At 42.2% G+C, this 23986-nt stretch overlaps 1 protein-coding gene across 1 annotated transcript in view; it reads left to right on the plus strand.

Moving 5' to 3' along the window:
- DDX46 (DEAD-box helicase 46) overlaps positions 1 to 23986 on the plus strand; it is a 380459-nt gene that overhangs the window by 68721 nt on the left and 287752 nt on the right. The window contains exons 7-9 of the mRNA XM_073620805.1: positions 4981 to 5097; positions 7032 to 7197; positions 20369 to 20489. Coding sequence (XP_073476906.1) covers positions 4981 to 5097; positions 7032 to 7197; positions 20369 to 20489 — 404 coding nt within the window. The remainder of the gene's footprint in view (positions 1 to 4980; positions 5098 to 7031; positions 7198 to 20368; positions 20490 to 23986) is intronic.

Genomic DNA, 23986 nt, shown 5'->3' on the forward strand with positions numbered 1-23986 from the left:
TGGGCTGGGCAGGGGGGCTAAATGCAGGTACTAGTAGGTATCTGGGCTGAACCCGCTAACGCGTTTTTGGGAGCCCTAAACTACTAGGGACGCTAGTATAGATCTGATCAGATCAAAGATATTGATCCGTTCAGACACTATACTAGTAATGGAGGTGTATGGTGCGTGCATGGGTGTTAACGCTTCTGGCACTAATCTGACGCTGACCCTGACGCTAAAACCTAACTGATGTCACCTGCCGGGTGATCAGTGTGTTAAACCTTCATTAGGTAATATACGGTGGGTACCCTGATGCTATAAAAAGCGAACCAGTGTCACCTGTGACACGAAAATGGTGATCAGGGGGTGAAGGCGTTAACTAGGGGGCAATCAGGGGGTTACAACCTTTATTAGGTAATATATGGGGGGTACCTTGACGCTATAAAAACCTGGCTAACTAGCGTCACCCTTGACATTAATACGGCAATCAGAAAATAGATCTACTAGTGACACTGGTGATGGGGTAGAAGGGTTAACTTGAGTGATCAAGGGGTTAAACCTTCATTAGAGGGGTACCCTAAAGCTACCTGGGCCTATTACTAGCTGCCCTAATGCTGATTAGTGTCACAAGTGACACCAATGCAGTGATAAATCTGAAAACTGCAATTGGTGACACAGTGAAGGGGTTAACCGGGGGGGATCGGGGGGGGGGGGGTGAAATGTGTGCCTTCATGTACTTTGTAAGTGTAGTGTTGGTGCAACTCAAGTTTGGATGTCCTCTCTCCGGAACCGAAAAGGATTCCACAAGGGGAGGTGACATCACTTCCCCTGCCTGTGTTTACAATTCACAGGCAGAGGAGGCATTTCATTGGTCAGAACCAATCAGCAAGTCCAGGCCAGAAATCATTGGCCTGGACCTGAAGACTGATTCTGCAACGAATCCGATCCCCACGGGGCGCAAGTGAGGTACGGGTACATCGTTTTGCACAGCGCGCCATTCGGCTCACCTATATCGGCGTGAGCCAGTCGGCATGTGGTTAAATAGACAGGTTTCTTCCATATGTAAACATTGTTAGACTCGTAGTCAATACGATCTCTCAGCATTTTCTCCTTCTTTCCAGTGATAACATAATTTTCCAATTTTATTCAATTTGTTTTTCAAACGCACATCCAGCTCCAAAAAGCCCAGACTCTTGTAAACCTGCAGTTTCTTTCTGTAATGTTGAGACATCTTGTCATTTATCCAAGTCTCTGGATTTAGAAGACACATTTTCATTAGATCAAATGAACATGCTGTTAATCTGTCAGTCCATTCACTTTTCAGATCATCATCAAACAAGTCCAAAGTCGGGAACTTTTTAAAAGACAAAATACTCATCACTTCTTGTTATTTAGACAATAGAGATGATCAGGGTCATTCTGGTTCCAGGCTGGCTTCAGTCCCGGGCTCCCTGGTGGGGGAACCCTATCTTGTATCTTAAGACTTAAGTTTCAGATATTTCAGATGGAATCAGAGTGGTTAGTGGTGGCCTTTCCAGTATGGAGATTTCCTGGCATCAGTGTATATTAAAAATGCTTACCTGCATGAATCCGATCTTTCAATTGCAGGTGTCTGCACTGGATGGACAACCACTTTTAGTTTGCAGCCATACTATTTTGGCCTGTCCACAGCTCTCAGTGTTCACCATTGTTAAGGCTCCGGTTCTGGAGCTCCTGTGTACCCAGTGTAGCCCTGTTATAGAATACAGGGATGACTTACTTCTGAAAGAGCAGTCAGCTTCCCTGCTAGAGACCAATAGTGCCTTACACGGTGGAAGAGGTTCTGAATTTACAGAAGTCTGCTTTAGTCTGAACCCAGAAGTTGGAATGTTTAGGTCTGACCCTGCATACTGTCCAGGTGAAAGTGATCCTTCCTCTGGACAAATGTCTTACTCTGAGGGCTCAGGTAGACTTACTCAAGACTCTTCCCTCAATTCACTTTTGCATGGGTGTTCTGGGAAAGATGGTAGCCTCCTTTGCATTAGTGCCCGTTACCCAGTTTCATTCTAGGACCCTACAACGAAATGGCTTAGTGGACATTTCTGGTTTACCTATAAATTCCTATTCTTGCAGTATATCTTAGGATACAGAGAGCCCTCTCTCTTCTTTCTTTTCTGGTTCTTTTTTTTTTTTTTTCAGTTTCTAATCACCTGAATGTGGTAGTATAACTCTATAGTCATGTATATAAAGATGCTCTGTATTCCATGATGTACTCCAAGAAAAGTATTTCATAGGTAACATGGAAATCCCATTTTTGTAAAGCAGTATCACTAACCACTTCCTGCCCACCATATAACAATATGACATGCGCAGAGTGGTTGTGTTCTCATGACCCGACATCATATGATGTGATCAGGATAACACGCCGTTGGGGGCGCGTGGCGATCGGTGGTGCTGTGTGTCAGTCTGACACACCGCGCCTCCGATCTGGGTAAAGAGCCTCTGACGGAGGCTCTTTACCACGTGATCAGCTGTGTCCAATCAAAGCTGATCACGATGTAAACAGGAAAATCTGTGTATTGGCTTTTCCTCACTCGCGTCTGACAAACCCGAGTAGAGGAGAGCCGATCGGCGGCTCTCCTGACGTGTGTGTGTGTGTGTGTGTGTGTGTGTGTGTGGGGGGGGGTGGTGTCTGTGCTGATTATCAGCACAGCCCTCCCCCCACCCCAAGGATGCCCACCACTGATGACCACCTGGTATGGGGATGCCAGTGCCTCCATATCAGTGATGCCCATCAGTGCCATCTATCAGCGCCACCCATAAGTATCCATCAGTGCAGCCTTTCAGTGCCACCTATGAGTGTCCATCAGTGCCACCTCATTAGTGCTTGTCAGTGCAGCCTCATCAGTGAAGGAGACAACTTACTTATTTGCAACTTTTTTTTAACAAACTTTTTTTTTTTGTTTTCAAAATTTGCGGTCTTTTTTTATTTAGCAAAAAATAAAGACCCCATAAGTGATCAAATACCACCAAAATAAAGCTCTATTTGTGGTAACATAATGATGATAAATTTGTTTGGGTACAGTGTACCATGACCGTGCAATTGTCATTCAAAGTGCGACAGTGCTGAAAGCTGAAAATTGGCTTTGGCAGGAAGGGGGGAAAAGTGCAGAAAAAAATTAAATGTGTTTTTATGTTTAAAGTGGAACTTTAGTCAGAAAATGAAGTCCTAATATTTATCTAACTTCATGCTGGCCCCTTTTGCAGGGATAGCTATGTAAAACCTTAACATTAGTTCCTATACTTCCTAAAATAAAGTAAGGCATTTTCTCATGCTACTCTGCACAGCCTCTGCTGTCCTGTATTCTCGGCACTATGTCGATAATTAGTGCAGTGAGGGAGTGTCACTAGAGGCCGATTTGCTGACCGCTTTAAGATTCACTGCTGTTGAGGAGGGGGGAAGCAACAAGGAATGAGACACTGTGCTGAGGAAGGACAGATTGAGGGTGAAAAATGCAGAAGAGGTGACGAGACAACTTGGTGGCAAGACTAACTCTGCCAGGGAGATACAGAGTTAAACTTACTGGGGTTAGTGACTTATCCCTGATTCTCACACATTTTAGTTACAGAAAGTGCCATATAGTTTTTAAGGCCAGGTAGAGGGGCAGAGTTCTCAGTAAGGAAATTACTGCTCTGAGCTTAAACTGATACTAAATTTTTTTTTTTTTTTTTTTTTTAAATAACAAACATGTTATACTTTCCTGCCCTGTGCAGTGGTTTTGCACAGGGCAGCCTGGATCCTCCTCTTAGGTCCCTCGCTGGCACTCCTGGCCCCTCCCTCCCATTGAGTGCCCCCACAGCAAGCAGCTTGCTATGGGGGCACCCGAGCTGCAGCTCTGTGTCTCCATTCAGACACTGTGCCATGGTTTGGCCCCACCCCCTCTCTCTCCTCATTGGCTAACTGACTTTGACAGGCGCAGGAGCCAATGGCGCCGCTGCTGTGTCTCAGCCAATCGGGAGGGAGAGTCCCAGATGTCTGAGGCACTTGTGCACAGCGCTGGATCATGATGGGGTTCAGGTAAGTATTAAGGGGGCTGCTGTACACAGGTTTTTTATCTTAATACAAAGAATGCATTAAGATGAAAAAAACTTCTGTCTTTTTAGAATCACTTTAAACAAAATGGTGGCATTGGGCAAAAAGAAACTGGAGCAATGCTGGAGGCAGTTTATAGAACAAACCAATTTTGATAGCATAATTATTGTTAAATGTGTATTCTTTTGTTAAAGAACATTCATTTTTGTAAAACTGTTATGGGTAAAGTTCCGCTTCATGTAATGTTATTTTTCAATTAGTGGGCCCATAGCAGAACTGTAAAAATTTCTCTGATCCATAGGCAGTGTACAGATGTGTTGGCTCTGTGGTTAAAATAATAGTCCACAAATTCTGCAAAAATATTTTACATTTTCTTTAATAAACACTATATGTACCCTTTTAATGGAATTTTCCCTATCAGCACTGTGAACTCTTGTTGGTAAGCTCAGGTATAGCCAGAGTTTCCTACAGTCACATCAGAATTCTTTAATGCTACACAATATTGGAAAAGCGACCATTTGAAACATGCCCTAAAATAAAAAAATGATAGATTCAAATTTTTGCAGGGAAAAAAAATGTACATTCATATATTATTTTTATTTTTTTTATTTTTTTATTTTTTTCACAGGAGCCTGTAAAGCTTGGCGCCTGTGATTCAATGATCCACTGTAAAGCTTCACACAGCCACGCCATTTTAAAATTTGACAGCTGCAGTGGGGGATAAAAACCTCTGCATGTTGTCATGGGGGTGCCACTTTGAAGGGGTGGGAGGGTTGCTTAGCAACATGTTTTTTGTTGCACCCTAAGTACACATGTAACATGTTAAAGCTGGAGTTGGCCTTTAAGATTATTTAAGTGTGTTTTTTTTTTTTTTTTTTTTGTTGGTGGGGTTTTTTTTATGTATTGTTAATTTTTTATTTCTTCCACAGAAAAGTGGCCAAAATGTCACAAAGGTTGTTGTAACTGTGATGACCACGAAAAAGGCTTCTGCTGAAACAACAAAAAAAAAAGGAGAACTCATGGAAAATGATCAAGATGCCATGGAAGTAAATGAGTTTCAAGTGTTTAGAGAGTCAATTCTCATTCATGGTTTTGTATGATTGCTTGTATGCTGTCATGACAGACTTTTGAATGTAAATGTGTTTGAAATCTTGGGATTATGGAGGGGTGTCTTTCAATGACTCTTAGGCAGGCCTTAGACGGTGCAAATTTCTTGGTTGCAGGAAAGAAATTTGCATGATTTCCCCCATCAGCACACAGTGCTGACAGGGGCATCCCCCTTGCCAAGCAATTGTCTGCTGTCCCTGCTGGGAGAAGACAGTGATTGCTAGAGGCTATAGCAGCTGCTAGCAATAATCGGTGATTGTACCCAAGTTGGTCATTCCCGCTAAACCGGCCGAGATTTGAACAGTCTATGGCCGGTTTTAGAGACTGTCATTTAAGCTTTAGACTTCATTCAGACCAGCCAGGCTAATGTATGTTGTGTAGAGGCAGCCAGGGGCAGGCACTGTCCTTTTTAGTAGTTTATGTGCCCTAGCATTAACCTTCCTTGATCTGTGCAGATCAACGCAGCTCAGTAAAGATGGTGCGAACAAGACTTTAATTTAGATCTGTTATACTGAAGCTCGAATACATTTTGTTAAAGCTGATCTACATGTTTCATTTAAATAGATTGTTTGGCCAAGCTTGTCCAAACAAAATCATTATATCACTAAGACCCCTTTTCACACTGCCAGCTGACCGTGTTAGCGGTAAAGCGCTGCTAGTTTTAGTGGCGCTTTACCATTGTTTTAGCCGTGTTTTTTGGCCGCTAGTGGGGCCCTTTTAACCCCCGCTAGCAGCCGAAGAAATGGCCAGATGTGCATGTGTAGCGCCGCTGCGCTTTGCAGGCGCTTCGGCAGCAGTGCCCATTCATTTCAATGGGCACTCCAAAGATGCTGCTTGCAGAGCTTTTTACTAATGTCCTGCAAGCACACCCCTCCAGTGTAAAGCACTCAGGCTTTACACTGGGGCTGCAGGGCAGGCATTTTTCAGGCGCTTTACAGGCTATTTTTAGCACCCGAAAAACGCCTTCAGTGTGAAAGGGGTCTAAAGGTTTCCATGGCTGTATGTAGCCTCTGCTACATAAAGTGTACAGAATGTGTTCTGACAGCGGGACAAGAATTTTCTGCCCCACTCCTGGAACAAAATAGAGTTGGGCTGAGCAGCGCTCAGCCTTTCACATGGAGCTTTGAATTCCAGGAAGGAATACAAAGCTTCCTTTTGACTGGCAGAGTTTTTTTTTAAAGAAGTCTAGCCTAAGCTCATTTGGTTGGGCTTCTCCTATGGGTCACAGGAGCGCAAAACATTTTGCACTCCTGTGACCCCTTTTCAGCAGAGAGTGGACTGAAGTCCTCTTTCTGCTGACATCACATGAATCAGTCCAGGTGCCTGGACTGACACCCGTCTCAGCCTTCTCAGCAAGTCCCTAAGAGCCTGAGACAGCCACTCCCCACCCCTCCACAACTTAGCACTCCAGTAAACGTGGTGGAGCAGAGCGGAGAGGTGCTGATTGACAGTCAGCAGCTCTCCATTTGGGGAGCTGTGAGAACCGAGCCATCGGCGATATTCCATCCCTTGGTTCTCAGAGTATTGTGGCAGTGTCTCCTTTTTGGAATGAGACCCTAATTTTTTCAGGGTCTTCATAATTTTTAGTCTGCTCTGCTAACATTGAATATCTTGAGCTTCCAGCATGTGTTAAAGTAATTCCAATGTCCATAGAAACAAGTAGCATTCTGGTTTAATTTTCTAACTTTCCCTAATAGTCTGGTTGGGATAAGGAGGTCTGATGCTTCTTTAGACATGTTTGCTTATGAGTGGCGTTGACTTTTTTTCTCTGAAAGTTGCGAATTTGCAAGCGGGTGGCTATTCAGTAAGTGGAATGTAACTTAACACCTGAAATCTGTGCATAAGATGCACTAAAATGCTTTCCTTTTTATAGTATTCTTCAGAAGAAGAAGAGGTTGATCTTCAAACTGCTCTGACTGGCTTTCAGACTAAGCAGCGCAAGCTGCTAGAGCCTGTGGATCATGGAAAGATAGAATATGAACCTTACAGGAAGAACTTTTATGTGGAAGTTCCAGAACTTGCCAAAATGACCACAGAAGGTAAACTTCTCTCCTATAAGCTATTCTCATAACCTGGGACCCTTGTTTTTATGTAGTGTTTAGTAGTAAGTGTATGCTATGAATTTTTTTGGTTATTGTTAGTCTTATCTTTTTATTTGGATTTGTTTTCAATCTTTAATGTACAGTGGGGACAGAGATTTCAGACCCCCTTAAATTTTTCACTCTGATATATTGCAGCCATTTGCTAAAATCATTTAAGTTCATTTTTTTTCCTCATTAATGTACACACAGCACCCCATATTGACAGAAAAACACAGAATTGTTGACATTTTTGCAGATTTATTAACCACTTCAGCCCCAGAAGAATTTACCCCTTTCCTGACCAGAGCACTTTTTACAATTTGGCACTGCGTCGATTTAACTGCTAATTGCGCGGCCATGTATAACCAAGTGTAGCGCTAAAAAATGAGAAAGAAAATATTGCTATACCACATATAATAGCAAAATGAATTGTGAAAAGATAGTGTTTTGTATACTTTGTGAACATTCATACATATAGAACACTTATGTTATAAAGCCTTAGGGTCACCAAAAGTGATAACAGGATGTAAAAATGGCAATAAAGTCCAAAACTGAATGTGCAGATACGGTGAACATAAATTTTGCAATGGTGATAAATTCCAAAACATATACTCGTGAGAGATTTCTGTATGTAATCCAACATGTGCTGACAGACCCTTGTGCGAAAAATTTATTAAAAGGAAAAACACTTACATTTCAGAATAAAAAGCGCTTGCAAGTAAAATGGCGGCAGTGGAGTCCTCCCGACGCGTTTCGTCATACAAGACTTCGTCGGGAGGACTCCACTGCCGCCATTTTACTTGCAAGCGCTTTTTATTCTGAAATGTAAGTGTTTTTCCTTTTAATAAATTTTTTATGGTTTACGGAATTACGCTATGAGCCCCTTCTTCATTACATGTGGGTAATGTCCGTTGGTGTCCGAGCTTCCATATGAAGAAGACCTCTTTGGGATAGCAACGTTACAACTTCACCATTCACCAGCCCTTGGTTCCCTACCTTCATTGCCAGTGAGCAATCCAAGCCTGTTTGACCCATATAGCGTATGCTAGGTGGGTCCCAACTTTCTGGTAAGCCTCCAGTCATCCTAGGTGGCGGTTTCGCACAAGGGTCTGTCAGCACATGTTGGATTACATACAGAAATCTCTCACGAGTATATGTTTTGGAATTTATCACCATTGCAAAATTTATGTTCACCGTATCTGCACATTCAGTTTTGGACTTTATTGCCATTTTTACATCCTGTTATCACTTTTGGTGACCCTAAGGCTTTATAACATAAGTGTTCTATATGTATGAATGTTCACAAAGTATACAAAACACTATCTTTTCACAATTCATTTTGCTATTATATGTGGTATAGCAATATTTTCTTTCTCATTTTTTAGCGCTACACTTGGTTATATATGATTTATTACAAATTTTCTATTTGTTGTGTTAGCTGCTTACATCTATGACTTTTTTGGAGTAAGCGCATGGTTTATAGGTTTTTTATGCTAATTGCGCGGCCATGCAATGCTGTACCCAAACGAAATTTGCGTCCTTTTATTCCCACAAATAGAGCTTTCTATTGATGGTATTTGATCACCCCAGCCGTTTTTTTATTTTTTGCGCTATAAACGGAAAAAGACCGAAAATTTGGGAAAAAAAATATTTTCTACTTTTTGTTATAAAAAAAATCCAATAAGCTCAATTTTAGTCATACATTTAGGCCAAAATGTATTCGGCCACATGTCTTTGGTAAAAAAAAATGTCTAAGTGTATATTTATCGGTTTGCGCAAAAGTTATAGCGCCTACAAACTAGGGTACATTTTCTGGAATTTATACACAGCCTTTAATTTATGACTGCCTATGTCATTTCTTGAGGTACTAAAATGGCAGGGCAGTACAAAACCCCCCCAAATGACCCCATTTTGGAAAGTAGACACCCCAAGGAAATTGCTGAGAGGCATGTTGAGCCCATTGAATATTAATATTTTTGTCCCAAGTGATTGAATAATGTAAAAAAAAAAAAAAAAAAAAAATTACAAAAAGTTGTCACTAAATGATATATTGCTCACACAGGCCATGGGCATATGTGGAATTGCACCCCAAAATACATTCAGCTGCTTTTCCTGAGTATGGGGATACCACATGTGTGGGGCTTTTTGGGAGCCTAGCTGCGTACGGGGCCCCGAAAACCAATCACCGCCTTCAGGATTTCTAAGGGCGTAAATTTTTGATTTTACTCACTGCCTATCACAGTTTTGAAGGCCATAAAATGCCCCGATTGCACAACCCCCCCCCCCCAAATGACCCCATTTTGGAAAGTAGACACCCCAAGCTATTTGCTGAGAGGCATGTTAAGTCCATGGAATATTTTATATTTTGACACAAGTTGCGGGAAAGTGATAACTTTTTTTTTTTTTTGCACAAAGTTGTCACTAAATGATATATTGCTCACGCAGGCCATGGGCATATGTGGAATTGCACCCCAAAATACATTTAGCTGCTTCTCCTGAGTATGGGGATACCACATGTGTGGGACTTTTTGGGAGCCTAGCCGCGTACGGGGCTCCGAAAACCAATCACCGCCTTCAGGATTACTAAGGGCGTAAATTTTTGATTTCACTCTTCACTGCCTATCACAGTTTCGAAGGCCATGGAATGCCCAGATGGCACAACCCCCCCCCCCCCAAATGACCCCATTTTGAAAAGTAGACACCCCAAGCTATTTGCTGAGAGGCATGGTGAGTATTTTGCAGCTCTCATTTGTTTTTGAAAATTAAGAAAGACAAGAAAAAAAAATATTTTTTTTTTTTTTTTTCAATTTTCAAAACTGTGACAAAAAGTGAGGTCTGCAAAATACTCACTATACCTCTCAGCAAATAGCTTGGGGTGTCTACTTTTCAAAATGGGGTCATTTGGGGGGGGGGGGGGGTTGTGCCATGGCCTCCGAAACAGTGATAGGCAGTGAAGAGTGAAATCAAAAATTTACGCACTTAGAAAGCCTGAAGGCGGTGCTTGGTTTTCGGGGTCCCGTACGCGGCTAGGCTCCCAAAAAGTCTCACGTGTGGTATCCCCATACTCATGAGAAGCAACAGAATGTATTTTGGGGTGTAATGTCACATATTCCCATGGCATGTTTGAGCAATATATCATTTAGTGACAACTTTGTGCAAAAAAAAAAAATTGTCTTTTTCCCGCAACTTGTGTCGCAATATAAAATATTCCACGGACTCGACATGCCCTCTCAGCAAATAGCTTGGGGTGTCTACTTTCCAAAATGGGGTCATTTGGGGGGGTTTTGAACTGTCCTGGCATTTTATGCACAAAATTTAGAAGCTTATGTCACACATCACCCACTCTTCTAACCACTTGAAGACAAAGCCCTTTTGACACTTTGTTTACATGAAAAAATAATTTTTTTTTGCAAGAAAATTACTTTGAACCCCCAAACATTATATATTTTTTAAAGCAAATGCCCTACAGATTTTTTTTCCACACAGTATTTGCGCAGCGCTTTTTCAAACGCATTTTTTGGGGAAAAAACACACTTTTTTAAAATTTTAATGCACTAAAACGCACTATATTGCCCAAATGTTTGATGAAATAAAAAAGATGATTTTAGGCCGAGTACATGTACATGAAATGCTCGCAGCTTCCGGTTTCTTAGGCCATAGAGATGTTTGGAGCCACTCTGGTCTCTGATCACCTCTATGGTCAGCTGGCTGAATCACCGGCTGCATTCTCAGGTTCCCTGTTGGGACAGGAGAGCCAGAGAAAAACATGGAAGACGGTGGGGGGGGGGGGGGCAGGGGGCATTCCCTCCAACTGCTTGTAAAAGCAGTCTAGAGGCTAATTAACCGCTAGGATTGCTTTTACATGAAAGCCGACCGCTGGCTGAAAAGAATGATACCAAGATGATACCTAAACCTGCAGGCATCATTCTGGTATAACCACTCAAAGTCCAGCAACATACCAGTACGTTGCTGGTCCTTGTTGGGCATATATTGTAATCTTCTTTTTTTTTTTTTTTTTTTTTCATGCAGCCTGTGGGCTGAACGAAAAAAGAGATTGATCAGTGGGTATGCCCACCATTAGAATACTTCCCTTCATCCACCCACTTCTAATGATGGGCATACATGCACCGTTTATATATGCCGAAGCATGGGGGCATCCTCCCGCAAAAGGTAGGAGCAAATCGCTCCTCTGCCCCTGCTGCCCCCATGCTTAGGCATATATCACCTCTGCTGGAGTCATGGCTTTATATATCGTGGGAGCAAACGCTGTTGCTGTCAAGATAAATAAATCCGCGCTGCAGTTGAATGGCGTACCTGAAGACAAAAAAATGGTTAACAATAAAACACAGTAAACAGTAAAGTATAAAAAATTGCATACCTGAAAAGCAAACATGATAAAACATAATAACAATAAAACATTGCAGAATAGAATACAGTAAAAAAGAGCAGAACAATAGAGAGAGAACAATAAAACAACAACTTTTTTTTTTTTTTTTTATATTTATTTTTTTACACTTTTTTTTGTAACTAACTTTTGTAACTGTAACCGGTTCCAGGTTCGGGTCTCTCAAAATGCGATGGCATCTTGGGAGACCCTGTGAAAGTGCGCCTAGTCTGTGCAATGCTGTACGCTAATACTCAACTAGTGTATGGTAGCGTTCAAAACATTCACTAATGCAAAGACCAGGATTGTCAGGACAGGAGGGACAATAATAGCGGGTGTCACGTCTATATCCATGCTTGCTGCAGATACGACATCTTTTTTGGGGGTGTTCGTTGGGTAGGGGTACTCGGGAGGACATAAAGAAAATGCCTCTCATGCAGCCAACTGTGTTTGGTTGGGGATGTGAATGGGGGAAGTACGGGTGCTGCAGAAGTGGTGGGTTCCCAATTAGGATTGGCGAATGCAGCAGGATGGGCATTATGGGCACGACGGGCCTGTGTTTGTCGTCTTCTTGGTGGCAGCGGGACACTACTTGTGCTTGCCACCTCACCAGCTTGAACGGCACTTATGGGACTCGCCACGTCACCAAGTGTTACTGCAGTGCTGGTTTGACTACAACCGGGGTGTACTATGCCGCTGGTGCTTGCCAGTTCACCAAAACGCTACCAAAAACCTGTTAGTGATCGCAGGGATCGGGCCTGACTCTGCGAACGTTGCAGTTATGCCTTTAGTGTTTTGTAAGTGACAGTGATCGACCGATACTGCACTTGGGTGGGCTGGGCTGGGCGGAGGGGCAAAATGCAGGTGATAGCAGGTATATGGGCTGATCCCGCTAACACTGCGTTTTTGGGAACCCTAAACTGCTGGGGACGCTAGTATAGATCTGATCGGATCAGATATTGATCCGTTCAGATACTATACCACTAAGGGAGGTGTATGCTGCGTGCGTGGGTGTTAGTGCTACTGCCACTAACCTGACGCTGCCTGGGGCAACGCAGACCCTATCTGACCCCTAAAACCTAACTTATATCAGGGGGCTAAACCTTTATTCGGTAATAAACGGCGGGTGCCCTGACACTATAAAGAATAAACTAACTAACCAGCGTCACCCGTAACAGTTATACAGTGATCACTGGTGAAAGGGTTAACGAGGGGGCAATCAAGGGGTTAAAACCTTTATTATGTAGTATATGGGGGTCCCTGACGCTATAAAACGCTGACGGCAAACCTATATATTTACCTCCCTAACTAGCGTTACCAGTGAAACTAATACAGCGATCAGAAAAACGATCGCTTAGTGACACTGGCGACGGGGGGTAATCAAGGGGTTAAAACTTTATTAGGGGGGAGGGGGTTAGGGGGGTACCCTAGACCTAAACTGGGCCTAACACTAACCTGCCCTACCACACTAACTGTCACAAACTGACACCAATGCAGTAATCAGAAAAAAAAAAAACTGCTTGGTGTCAGTGTGACGGGGGGGGGGGGGGGGGGTGATTGGGCGGTGTACAGTATGCCTGGCGTGTTCTACTGTGTGTGTGTGTTGTGCACTCACATCAATGTCTTCTCTCCTCGGCGCCGGAACGGAAAATACAGAGCCGAGGAGAGATGACATCACTTCCTCCGCTTCTGTTTACTATACAGAAGCCGAGGAAGCATTTCATTCGCCAAGAGCGATCGCGAGGGGGGGGCACGAATGAGTGGCCTCCCCCTCACCTTTGATCGCCCCTGACGAGAATCCGACCGCCACAGATTGCAACCAGTCGTCCTGTCCCTGCAGCTGAAAAACACCCCCACAGCATGATGCTGCCACCACCATGCTTCACTGTTGGGACTGTATTGGACAGGTGATGAGCAGTGCCTGGTTTTCTCCACACATAACGCTTAGAATTAAGGCCAAAAAGTTCTATCTTGGTCTCATCAGACCAAAGAATCTTATTTCTCATCATCTTGGAGTCCTTCAGGTGTTTTTTTTTTTTTTTTTTTTAGCAAACTCCATGCGGGCTTTCATGTGTCTTGCACTGAGGAGAGGATTCCGTCGGGCCACTCTGCCATAAAGCCCCGACTGGTGGAGGGCTGCAGTGATGGTTGACTTTCTACAACTTTCTCCCGACTGCATCTCTGGAGCTCAGCCACAGTGATCTTTGGGTTCTTCTTTACCTCTCTCACCAAGGCTCTTCGCCCCCGATAGCTCAGTTTGGCCGTACGGCCATCTCTAGGAAGGATTCTGGTCGTCCCAAACGTCTTCCATTTAAGGATTATGGAGGCCACTGTGCTCTTAGGAACCTTAAGTGCAGCAGAAATGTTTTTGTAACCTTAGCCAGATCTGTGCCTTGCCACTATTCTGTCTGAGCTCTTCAGGCAGTTCCTTTGACCTCATGATTCTCATTTGCTCTGACATGCACTGTGTGCTGTAAGGTCTTATATAGACAGGTGTGTGGCTTTCCTAATCAAGTCCAATCAGTATAATCAAACACAGCTGGACTCAAATGAAGGTGTAGAACCAGCTCAAGGATGATCATAAGAAATGGACAGCACCTGAGTTAAATATGAGTGTCACAGCAAAGGGTCTGAATACTTAGGATCATGTGATATTTCAGCTTTTCTTTTTTAATAAATCTGCAAAAATGTCAACAATTCTGTGTTTTTCTGTCACTATGGGGTGCTGTGTGTACATTAATGAGGGAAAAAAATGAATTAAATGATTTTAGCAAATGGCTGCAATATAACAAATAGTGAAAAATGTAAGGGGGTCTGAATACTTTTCGTCCCCACTGTACATCACAAGACACAGAGCATCTTCTTCCTTATGAACAGGGTTATGCTGCCACCTACAGTTGAACACTGCAAAAAAAAAATAATAAACAGTCCCCTCCTAGGCATTACCCAGTATGCAGGACTTCAGATTTCTTGCCAGTGTCTGAAGGTGCTGGTCACTGCTGTGCAGCTCTCTGCATGATTTTTTCCTAATCCTCAAAGGTTCCAATAGGAATCAGAAGAGGTTTTATCAGGATCCCTTCCCACAGCTATCATCACTTGGAGGAATAATACCCGGACCCCGCACCGGATGTAGGGGAGGACACAATGCGGTAACAGCTTGTAATGTTGCTGCTCGACACCAGACCCTGTGTTTATGGACGGAACCCTATGCAAATATATCTATCTATCAGATAGATAGAAAAAAGGTAATTTTACTGCGCTATCCAAATAAATCATACATAATGGAAAACAAGCTGCAACTATAACGTGAGACACACACACACACTAAATACAACGTAAGAAAAAAAGCTGCGCTATATAAATAGTGATAAAAAAAGGAGTATTCATCTAAACGGATGTAGATGTGAAAGCTCCATACGTCACACTATTACATAAATATTTAAATGCAATCACAAGTGAAATGTGCGGAAAATAATTTAAATAATGAAAAAACAAAGTGAAAATTAAAAACTTCTCAAACAGGTTGAGTCCCCTCCAGTGGGCTATTAAATAGAAGCCCCACTGAATATACAGTTCATAGTGATCTTCCCAGTGGTGATATTTCAGCACTCTAAATAGTAGTGACATGCGACCAAAACACCAAGGGAGATGTGATAGAGTGCAATAGGAAGTTTCCTCCACCTGTGATATTACTGCCGCTTACCAGCTTTTAAGATCTCTTGTTTAAGGAGATCGTAAGTGCCTGTGGCTCTTATCCCCAGCCCTGGATCTTAGAACTTCAATGGCTAGATGTCACTGGAATCTCTAAGCGGAGTATCCTCTGTACAGCAGATGTACGCTCATTCCCCATGAAAGAACATAAAGGTTTCCATAGCGTAACTCGTTTAAAAATTGTGTTTATTAAAAATTATAAAGTATTGCACTTTTGCCGTATATAAAAAGCAGGTATATAAAACACGAGCCAGCCGGCTACCGATTGCTGCCCGTTGCTTCAGGGCCTTGCGCGGTATGTGGTGATGTCAGCACGCCGCTCCTCCCTGCGCCGTTTCGTCAAAGATGACATCTTCCAGGGGCACTATCTATCTATATCTATCTATCTTGCTGTTTTCCGGTAGGGTGCTATACCGGTCCAGGGCAGTGAACTCCAATTGGAGGATCAAGTCTTTGAAGGCCGAAGGCTGAACCCTCATGGGGGCCCTGCAGCCAAACTGATGAGTGCCCCTATGGTAGGCCTGCTGGTGACCCTATTACAGGTTTCCCCCATCAGGCCTGGTGTTGAAATCTTCCCCATCGCTGATGGTGACCGTGTTTTTTTTTATTTTATTTTTGTGTGTATCCTGACTGTGTGGCACTTGATACTGTGTTGTTCCCCGCCACTATTTTTTATTTACTTTTTTCTGCACTTTTTGGGGATCTTCCCGGGCCACCCAACCTCTACATAACTGCCCGGTGGCTCAGGATTTGGCACAGAGGTAAGTCTCTCCAGCATTTCCTTCAATTTCACAAACATTGTGTTGACACCTTTACAGATCGCTGTACTGATAATGTCTGTGTTATGTGTCACAATGGCAGATTGCGCTTTCAGCAGCAACGGGGCGGTGCAACGAAAGAGTGAGGACCTTGCATGCGGTCGCAGTGTTTTGTTTTTTAAAAGGGCCACTCAAGTACCTACTTACACCTTCCTTGTGGGGGTGGTGGGGCACTGAGTGTCTTAGGGGGGGATGTCTCCTAGGTTAACTGGCACACTGGCTGAGACCGCTGTATTCAGCAAAGGTCATGTGACAAGTCAGCAGGCCATTGTCTCAAAGATGGCAGGATGGGATGCAGGGGGAAAAGTTCCCAAAATACCTCAATTAGGTAAGGAGGACTGTGGACGTAGCCCCTCACCTCTAACATATCACCTGGAAGTCAATGTGTCCCTTGCTGCTCTGACTACTTTAATCGATCAGGTACTTCTGCCACCTCCAGGGCACCTTCCTCCCAGTGTGACCAAGGAGGAATTTTTGTCTGCATTGGCTGGGGTACAGCAGCAGTTCTTCTTGAGGAAGATTAACCACAGGTCCTGGAAATCTGATATTGCTTGGTGTGAGGCTAGACATTTTGAGCCCTGCAAGCATGCCTTCGGCCACATCATGGCCTTCCTTCAATCAGGGATTGATTTGCGCCTGGCCTTGAGTGCGATCAAGGTTCAGATTTTGACTTTGACAGTTTTTTTTATTTACTTTTATATTTTTCAGAGGCCGATTTTGCTTCTCCTTCCTTCCTTCCTCAGGTACATGCCTTGTACAGGAGGTTACACGTATTTTTCAATTGATTAGGACTCCATGGGATTTTGATTTGGTACTTGTATGCAGAAGTCTCTGAACTTCCTTCAGTCCTTCTGATGTGAAAGGTGTGTGCTGTGTTTTTTTTGTTTTTTTTTTTTTCATTCTGGCTTCCATTATTCAGCTTGTAGAATTCCTTCGTGTCTGTCTTCCTATGAGGAACCATCCCTGCTACTACACCATGACAAGGTGGTTTCTTCTTTGTGTTCATCATGACGTTGTGTTGCCTTTTTTTTTTTTTTTTCTCTAAGCCATAGATGCTGGGGAACAAGGCTCATCACACTTTGGAAAGTGGTTCATGCTGTCAAAACTGCTGTGATTCAGCAATCAAATTCCCTCTTTGTGCTTCCTGAAAGCCTTAAAATGGGGCAAAAGTTCTACCAGGTGGATGTTTGAGCCAGTGGCGAACGGCAAGCTACATTGCTCTATGCTACATGCATAGAATACATTAAAGTGGAGGTCCACCCACCCCTGTAAAAATTAAAAGCCAGCAGCTACACCTACTGTAGCTACTGACTTTTAATAATAGGCCACTTACCTGTCCTGGAGTCCTGCGATGTCGGCACTGCAACTTGTTTCCATCATCTGTCCACTGCTGCCGCCGCCATTGCTGGTAAGGGAACCCGGTACTGAACCATTATGGCTTCACGCCGGGTCCCTACTGCGAATGCGCAAGGCTCTGCTGCTCTCTCCTACTGGCCTGGCAGTGGGGGAAGGAGGAGGAGGGAGCCAGAGGCAGGGGATGAGAGAAATGAGCGGAAGTTCCACTTTTGGGTGGAACTCCGTTTTAAGATTAAAAAAACCTGCTTTTAGAACCACTTTAACCTACTGGCTGATTTAGATAATATTGATGATGCATTCTAACATTGTAACAGGCTTCATTAGAGATAATGGTGACTGCAAGTTTACTGCATATGCAAATGATGCCCACTTGTTCTTAGCAAATATTGCTCTATCGCCTGAAAAGGTTAAATAATTTTTTTAACCTCTTGCCCATTGATACTATCCAGAATTCTGTCACAAGATATATGCAATAGAAATAAAAATAGTTAACACTTGTTTTTGCACAAGTGCAGGAATATATTATTCTAAGCCTGGTTCCTTTGCTATTCAAGCCTGAAGTTGTGGTCAAAGGATGGAAAGACCAAACTGATAAAAATGTATTGGATGCCTTGAAGTGGTATTAAACTCAAAACCAAAAATGTAATGTATTGCAGCTTACAAATCATTAGATATGGTGGCTGCACTAGTTTTTTGCTTTTTTGTTTATGTTCTCCTTTCCCTCCCGTTTTCACCTGCTGATTTGGTGAGTAAAACACACCTCCTGTATTAGATTGCCCCCACTCTGGATGAAGGAGCACAGGGGTACCTTTGGACAAGCAGCAGTGTCAGTCTGGGGGGATGGGAGTGCTAAATGTAATAGCAGATTTACATACACTATTAAGTTGAAACTGAACTGCAGCTAATACTTTTTGCAGTTACAACAGTTTTTTTTCCTTTTGGGATAAAGGTTTTACATAAAGAAATAAAACAGATTATTGTAAGCACCCCTGTCAACATTAAATGGTTTGTCTTATCCTTGTAACTTGATACATCCGCAGAAGAGCTTGTTCTTTTCATTACTAGTTGAAAATAGAAGAAAGAAGGAGCATAAAAAAGAAAATCAATGCTGCCATCACATCTAAGAATTAGTAAACTTTAATATAATGTTTTTTCTTTTGGGTTTAATACTGATTTAACTCTTTTATATAGCATACAATTCTGCTATCTGGATTCCATTACTTTAAAGCGGTATTGCACCTAAAAACAAAAAATGTAATATATTGCAGATTGCTGATCGTTCGATGTTGTGGCTTCATGGTTTTTTTTTCAATTTTTTTTATTTTTTTTTTAGGCTTTTTTTATTTAATTTCTTTTAATTTCACCTGGTGATCCAGTGAGTAACACACTTTAAAGTAGAACTATAGGCAAAGCTCCCCCCCCCCATTTCGGATAGAGCAAGGGAGGATTAGAACCCCTGTCAAATTATTTTTCGCCATCTGTGTCCCATCACAGAGATTTCCCGTCACTTCATGTCCCATAGCTAAACTGGAAAGGAGGATAAATCCCTGCTAATTAGAGGAATTCCTTGTGGACCACTAGGTCACCAGAACTAGTGTCCCCATTGGAAGATTTCCCCTCTGGGACAACCCTAAATTTGGTATTTTATTTTACTTTCACTTTCAATGATAATGGTAAACAAAACAAATAGAGGGTGAATCTCCTTAACAGGGGCACAGACTGGTGTTGTCCCTCTCCACTCTATCCAAAAAAAAAAAAAAAAAAAAAGTTTTGCCTTTTAGTTGTACTTTAACTCACTCATTGAAAAAAAAAAAAAACACACACCCCTCAGTGTATAACCAGCTTAAACATGAACAAAAAAAAAATTGACAGATTACCAGATCCACATAAGCGATGTAACGACTAGCTTCTGTTGAACAGAGAGGGATATACACACGTATTGAAATTCTGATAGAAGTATATCCAGCATTAGACCTCTTTCACACTGGGACGCTTTGCAGGCGCTACAGCGCTAAAAATAGCGCCTGCAAAGCGCCCTGAAGGAGCCACTCCTGTCTCTCCAATGTGAAAGCCTGAGGGCTTTCACACTGGAGCGGCGCGCTGGCAGGACGCTAAAAAGTCCTGCTAGCAGCATCTTTGGAGCGGTGAAGGAGCGGTATGTATACCGCTTCTCCCCTGCTCCTGCCCATTGAAATCAATGGGCAGCGCGGCTACACCGCCCCTCAAAGCGCTGCTGCAGCAGCGCGGGTGGTTTTTAACCCTTTCTCGGCTGATTTTAACCCTCTCGGCCGCTAGCGGGGGGGTAAAAGCACCCCGCTAGCAGCCGAATAGCGCCGCGACATTGATGGTAAAGCGCCGGTAAAAATAGCACATCCCCAGCTAACACTTTATAAGCAGTTACAGCAAATTGTTTTTCTTTCTTGTACATCATGGTACCCCAGAGCATCATCTTAAATCCTTATGACAGGGTTATGCTGCCACCAACCGATGACTGGACACTGTCCAAAAAAGAAAAAAATCAGGAAGTGTCTTATCCCTGTAGGCAGCAGTATAATCCAAATGTCTCTAAATCCTCTTTCCTATAATTCGCCCGTGTGCAAAAATCCATAGGTTTTTGTTTGGATTTGGGAGCAGCTGGTCAAGATAAATAAGTGGACCTTGCTTATAGTAAAAGTTAAGTTATAAAGGTTTGTGTTGTCCACTACTGGCACCTGCAGTTTTACTCATAGGAGTGAATAGCCTTTTGTTAAATTTTTTACAATTTTTTAATTTTTAATTTTTTTTACTTTCTATACAATTATTAGAAGTCTCATGTTGTAGTAATATGTAATACAGTTTATTCTATTTTTTTGTTCTCTAGATGTCAGTGCCTACAGACTAAATTTGGAGGGCATTACAGTGCAAGGAAAAAGTTGCCCAAAGCCAATCAAAACCTGGGTGCAGTGTGGGATATCTATGAAGATTTTGAATGCACTGAAAAAGTAAGTTTTGATCTTTGATGAAATTCATGCAGGTGTGTTTGCTGTTTTATGCGCACTCGCAGAAACTGTGCTGCGAGCAACTGTGGTGGCCCATATACCAGAAAGAAGGTGGTGTTTCTACATATGCACAGAAAATCCTCTGCAAGTCCATAGGTGTGCTGCTGGTCTCTGCAAGGTTCAATATACCTTGAAGAAAGGGGAGGGGGCATTTGATCCTGTGGTGAAATTTCACTTTAAACTGATGCTACCAAAATTCTGCAATGTACGTGAACCTTCTTCAGCAGTCCAGTTGTTTTGAACAAGCTTACAGTTTAACCACTTCAGCCCCAGAAAGATTTACCCCCTTAATGACCAGGCCATTTTTTGTTATATGGCACTTGCACTGCTTTAACTGACAATTGCACGGTCATGCGACATTGTACCCAAACAAAATTGATGTACTTTTTTTTTTTCTCCACAAAAAGAGCGAAACGAAAAATAAAGCGAAACAAAAACAATTTTTTACTTTCTGCTATAATACATATCCCCCCCCAAAAAAAAATTAAACTAATTTATTCATCAGTTTAAGCCAATATGTATTCTGCTACATATTTTTGGTAAAAAAATTGCAATAAGCATATATTGATTGGTTTGCGCAAAAGTTTATAGCGTCTACAAAATGGGGGATAGATTTATGGACTTTTGCTTTTGAAATGTTTTTACTGGTAATGGTGGCGATCTGCGTTTACAAGGGGTGTTTATATTCCTTTTTATAGGAATAAAGGTGATAAAAAAAATGTTGTAAAAGAAAGTAAAAATGAAAATAAAATTAAAAACGCCCCTGTCCCCGGTAGCTCGCGCTCCAGAAGTGAACGCACACGTTGGTCCCGCCCACATATGTAAACGGCGTTCAAAGTACACATGTGAGGTATTGCCGCGTGCATTAGAGTGCAAGCAACAATTCTAGAACTAGACCTCCTCTGTAACTTTAAACATGTAACCTGTAAAAAAATTTAAAGCGTCGCCTATGGAGATTTTTAAGTACTGAAGTTTGGCGTCATTCCATGAGTGTGCACAGTTTTAACCACTTCAGCCCCGGAAGGTTTTACCCCCTTCCTGACCAGAGCACTTTTTACAATTCGGCACTGCGTCGCTTTAACTGCTAATCGCGCAGTCGTGCAATGCTGTACCCAAACGAAATTTGCGTCCTTTTCTTCCCACAAATAGAGCTTTCTTTTGATGGTATTTGATCACCTCTGCCGTTTTTATTTTTTGCGCTATACACGGAAAAAGACCGAAAATTTTGAAAAAAAATGATATTTTCTACTTTTTGTTCTAAAAAAAATCCAATAAACTCAATTTTAGTCATACATTTAGGCCAAAATGTATTCAGCCACATGTCTTTGGTAAAAAAAATGTCAATAAGTGTATATTTATTGGTTTGCGCAAAAGTTATAGCGCCTACAAACTAGGGTACATTTTCTGGAATTTACACAGCCTTTAATTTATGACTGCCTATGTCGTTTCTTGAGGTGCTAAAATGGCAGGGCAGTACAAAACCCCCACAAATGACCCCATTTTGGAAAGTAGACACCCCAAGGAAATTGCTGAGAGGCATGTTGAGCCCATTGAATATTCATTTTTTTTGTCCCAAGTGATTGAATAATGACAAAAAAAAAAAAAAAAACAAAAAAAATTACAAAAAGTTGTCACTAAATGATATATTGCTCACACAGGCCATGGGCATATGTGGAATTGCACCCCAAAATACATTTAGCTACTTCTCCTGAGTACGGGGATACCACATGTGTGGGACTTTTAGGGAGCCTAGCCGCGTACGGGGCCCCGAAAACCAAGCACCGCCTTCAGGATTTCTAAGGGTGTAAATTTTTGATTTCACTCTTCACTGCCTATCACAGTTTCGGAGGCCATGGAATGCCCAGGTGGCACAAACCCCCCCCAAATGACCCCATTTTGGAAAGTAGACACCCCAAGCTATTTGCTGAGAGGCATGGTGAGTATTTTGCAGCTCTCATTTGTTTTTGAAAATAAAGAAAGACGAGAAAAAACATTTTTTTTTTTTTTTTTTCAATTTTCAAAACTTTGTGACAAAAAGTGAGGTCTGCAAAATACTCACTATACCTCTCAGCAAATAGCTTGGGGTGTCTACTTTCCAAAATGGGGTCATTTGGGGGGGGGGGGGTTTTGCCACCTGGGCATTCCATGGCCTCCGAAACTGTGATAGGCAGTGAAGAGTGAAATCAAAAATTTACGGCCTTAGAAAGCCTGAAGGCGGTGCTTGGTTTTTGGGGTCCCGTACGCGGCTAGGCTCCCAAAAAGTCTCACACATGTGGTATCCCCGTACTCAGGAGAAGCAACAGAATGCATTTTGGGGTGTAATTTCACATATTCCCATGGCATGTTTGAGCAATATATCATTTAGTGACAACTTTGCGCAAAAAAAAAATAAAAAAAATAAATTGTCTCTTTCCCGCAACTTGTGTCACAATATAAAATATTCCATGGACTCGACATGCCTCTACAGCAAATAGCTTGGGGTGTCTACTTTCCAAAATGGGGTCATTTGGGGGGGTTTTGAACTGTCCTGGCATTTTATGCACAACATTTAGAAGCTTATGTCACACATCACCCACTCTTCTAGCCACTTGAAGACAAAGCCCTTTCTGACACTTTTTGATTACATAAAAAAATAATTTTTTTTTGCAAGAAAATTACTTTGAACCCCCAAACATTATATATTTTTTTAAAGCAAATACCCTACAGATTAAAATGGTGGGTGTTTCATTTTTTTTTTCACACAGTATTTGCGCAGCGATTTTTCAAACGCATTTTTTGGGGAAAAAACACACTTTTTTCAATTTTAATGCACTAAAACACACTATATTGCCCAAATGTTTGATGAAATAAAAAAGATGATCTTAGGCCGAGTACATGGATACCAAACATGACATGCTTTAAAATTGCGCACAAACGTGCAGTGGCGACAAACTAAATACATTTTTAAAAGCCTTTAAAAGCCTTTACAGGTTACCACTTTAGATTTACAGAGGAGGTCTACTGCTAAAATTACTGCCCTCGATCTGACGTTCGCGGTGATACCTCACATGCATGGTGCAATTGCTGTTTACATTTGACGCCAGACCGACGCTTGCGTTCGCCTTAGCGCGAGAGCAGGGGGGACAGGGGTGCTTTTTTTTTTTTTTTTTTTTTTTTTTTTTCTTTATTATTATTATTTTTTTTATCTTATTTTAAAACTGTTCCTTTCATTTTTTTTTTTTTAAATCATTTTTATTGTTATCTCAGGGAATGTAAATATCCCCTATCATAGCAATAGGTAGTGACAGGTACTCTTTTTTGAAAAAATTGGGGTCTATTAGACCCTAGATTTCTCCTCTGCCCTCAAAGCATCTGACCACACCAAGATCGGTGTGATAAAATGCTTTCCCAATTTCCCAATGGCGCTGTTTACATCCGGCGAAATCTAAGTCATAAAATGC

Source organism: Aquarana catesbeiana, linkage group LG03, assembly GCF_042186555.1.
Source record: "Aquarana catesbeiana isolate 2022-GZ linkage group LG03, ASM4218655v1, whole genome shotgun sequence".
In the NCBI taxonomy this organism is placed as follows: domain Eukaryota; kingdom Metazoa; phylum Chordata; class Amphibia; order Anura; family Ranidae; genus Aquarana; species Aquarana catesbeiana.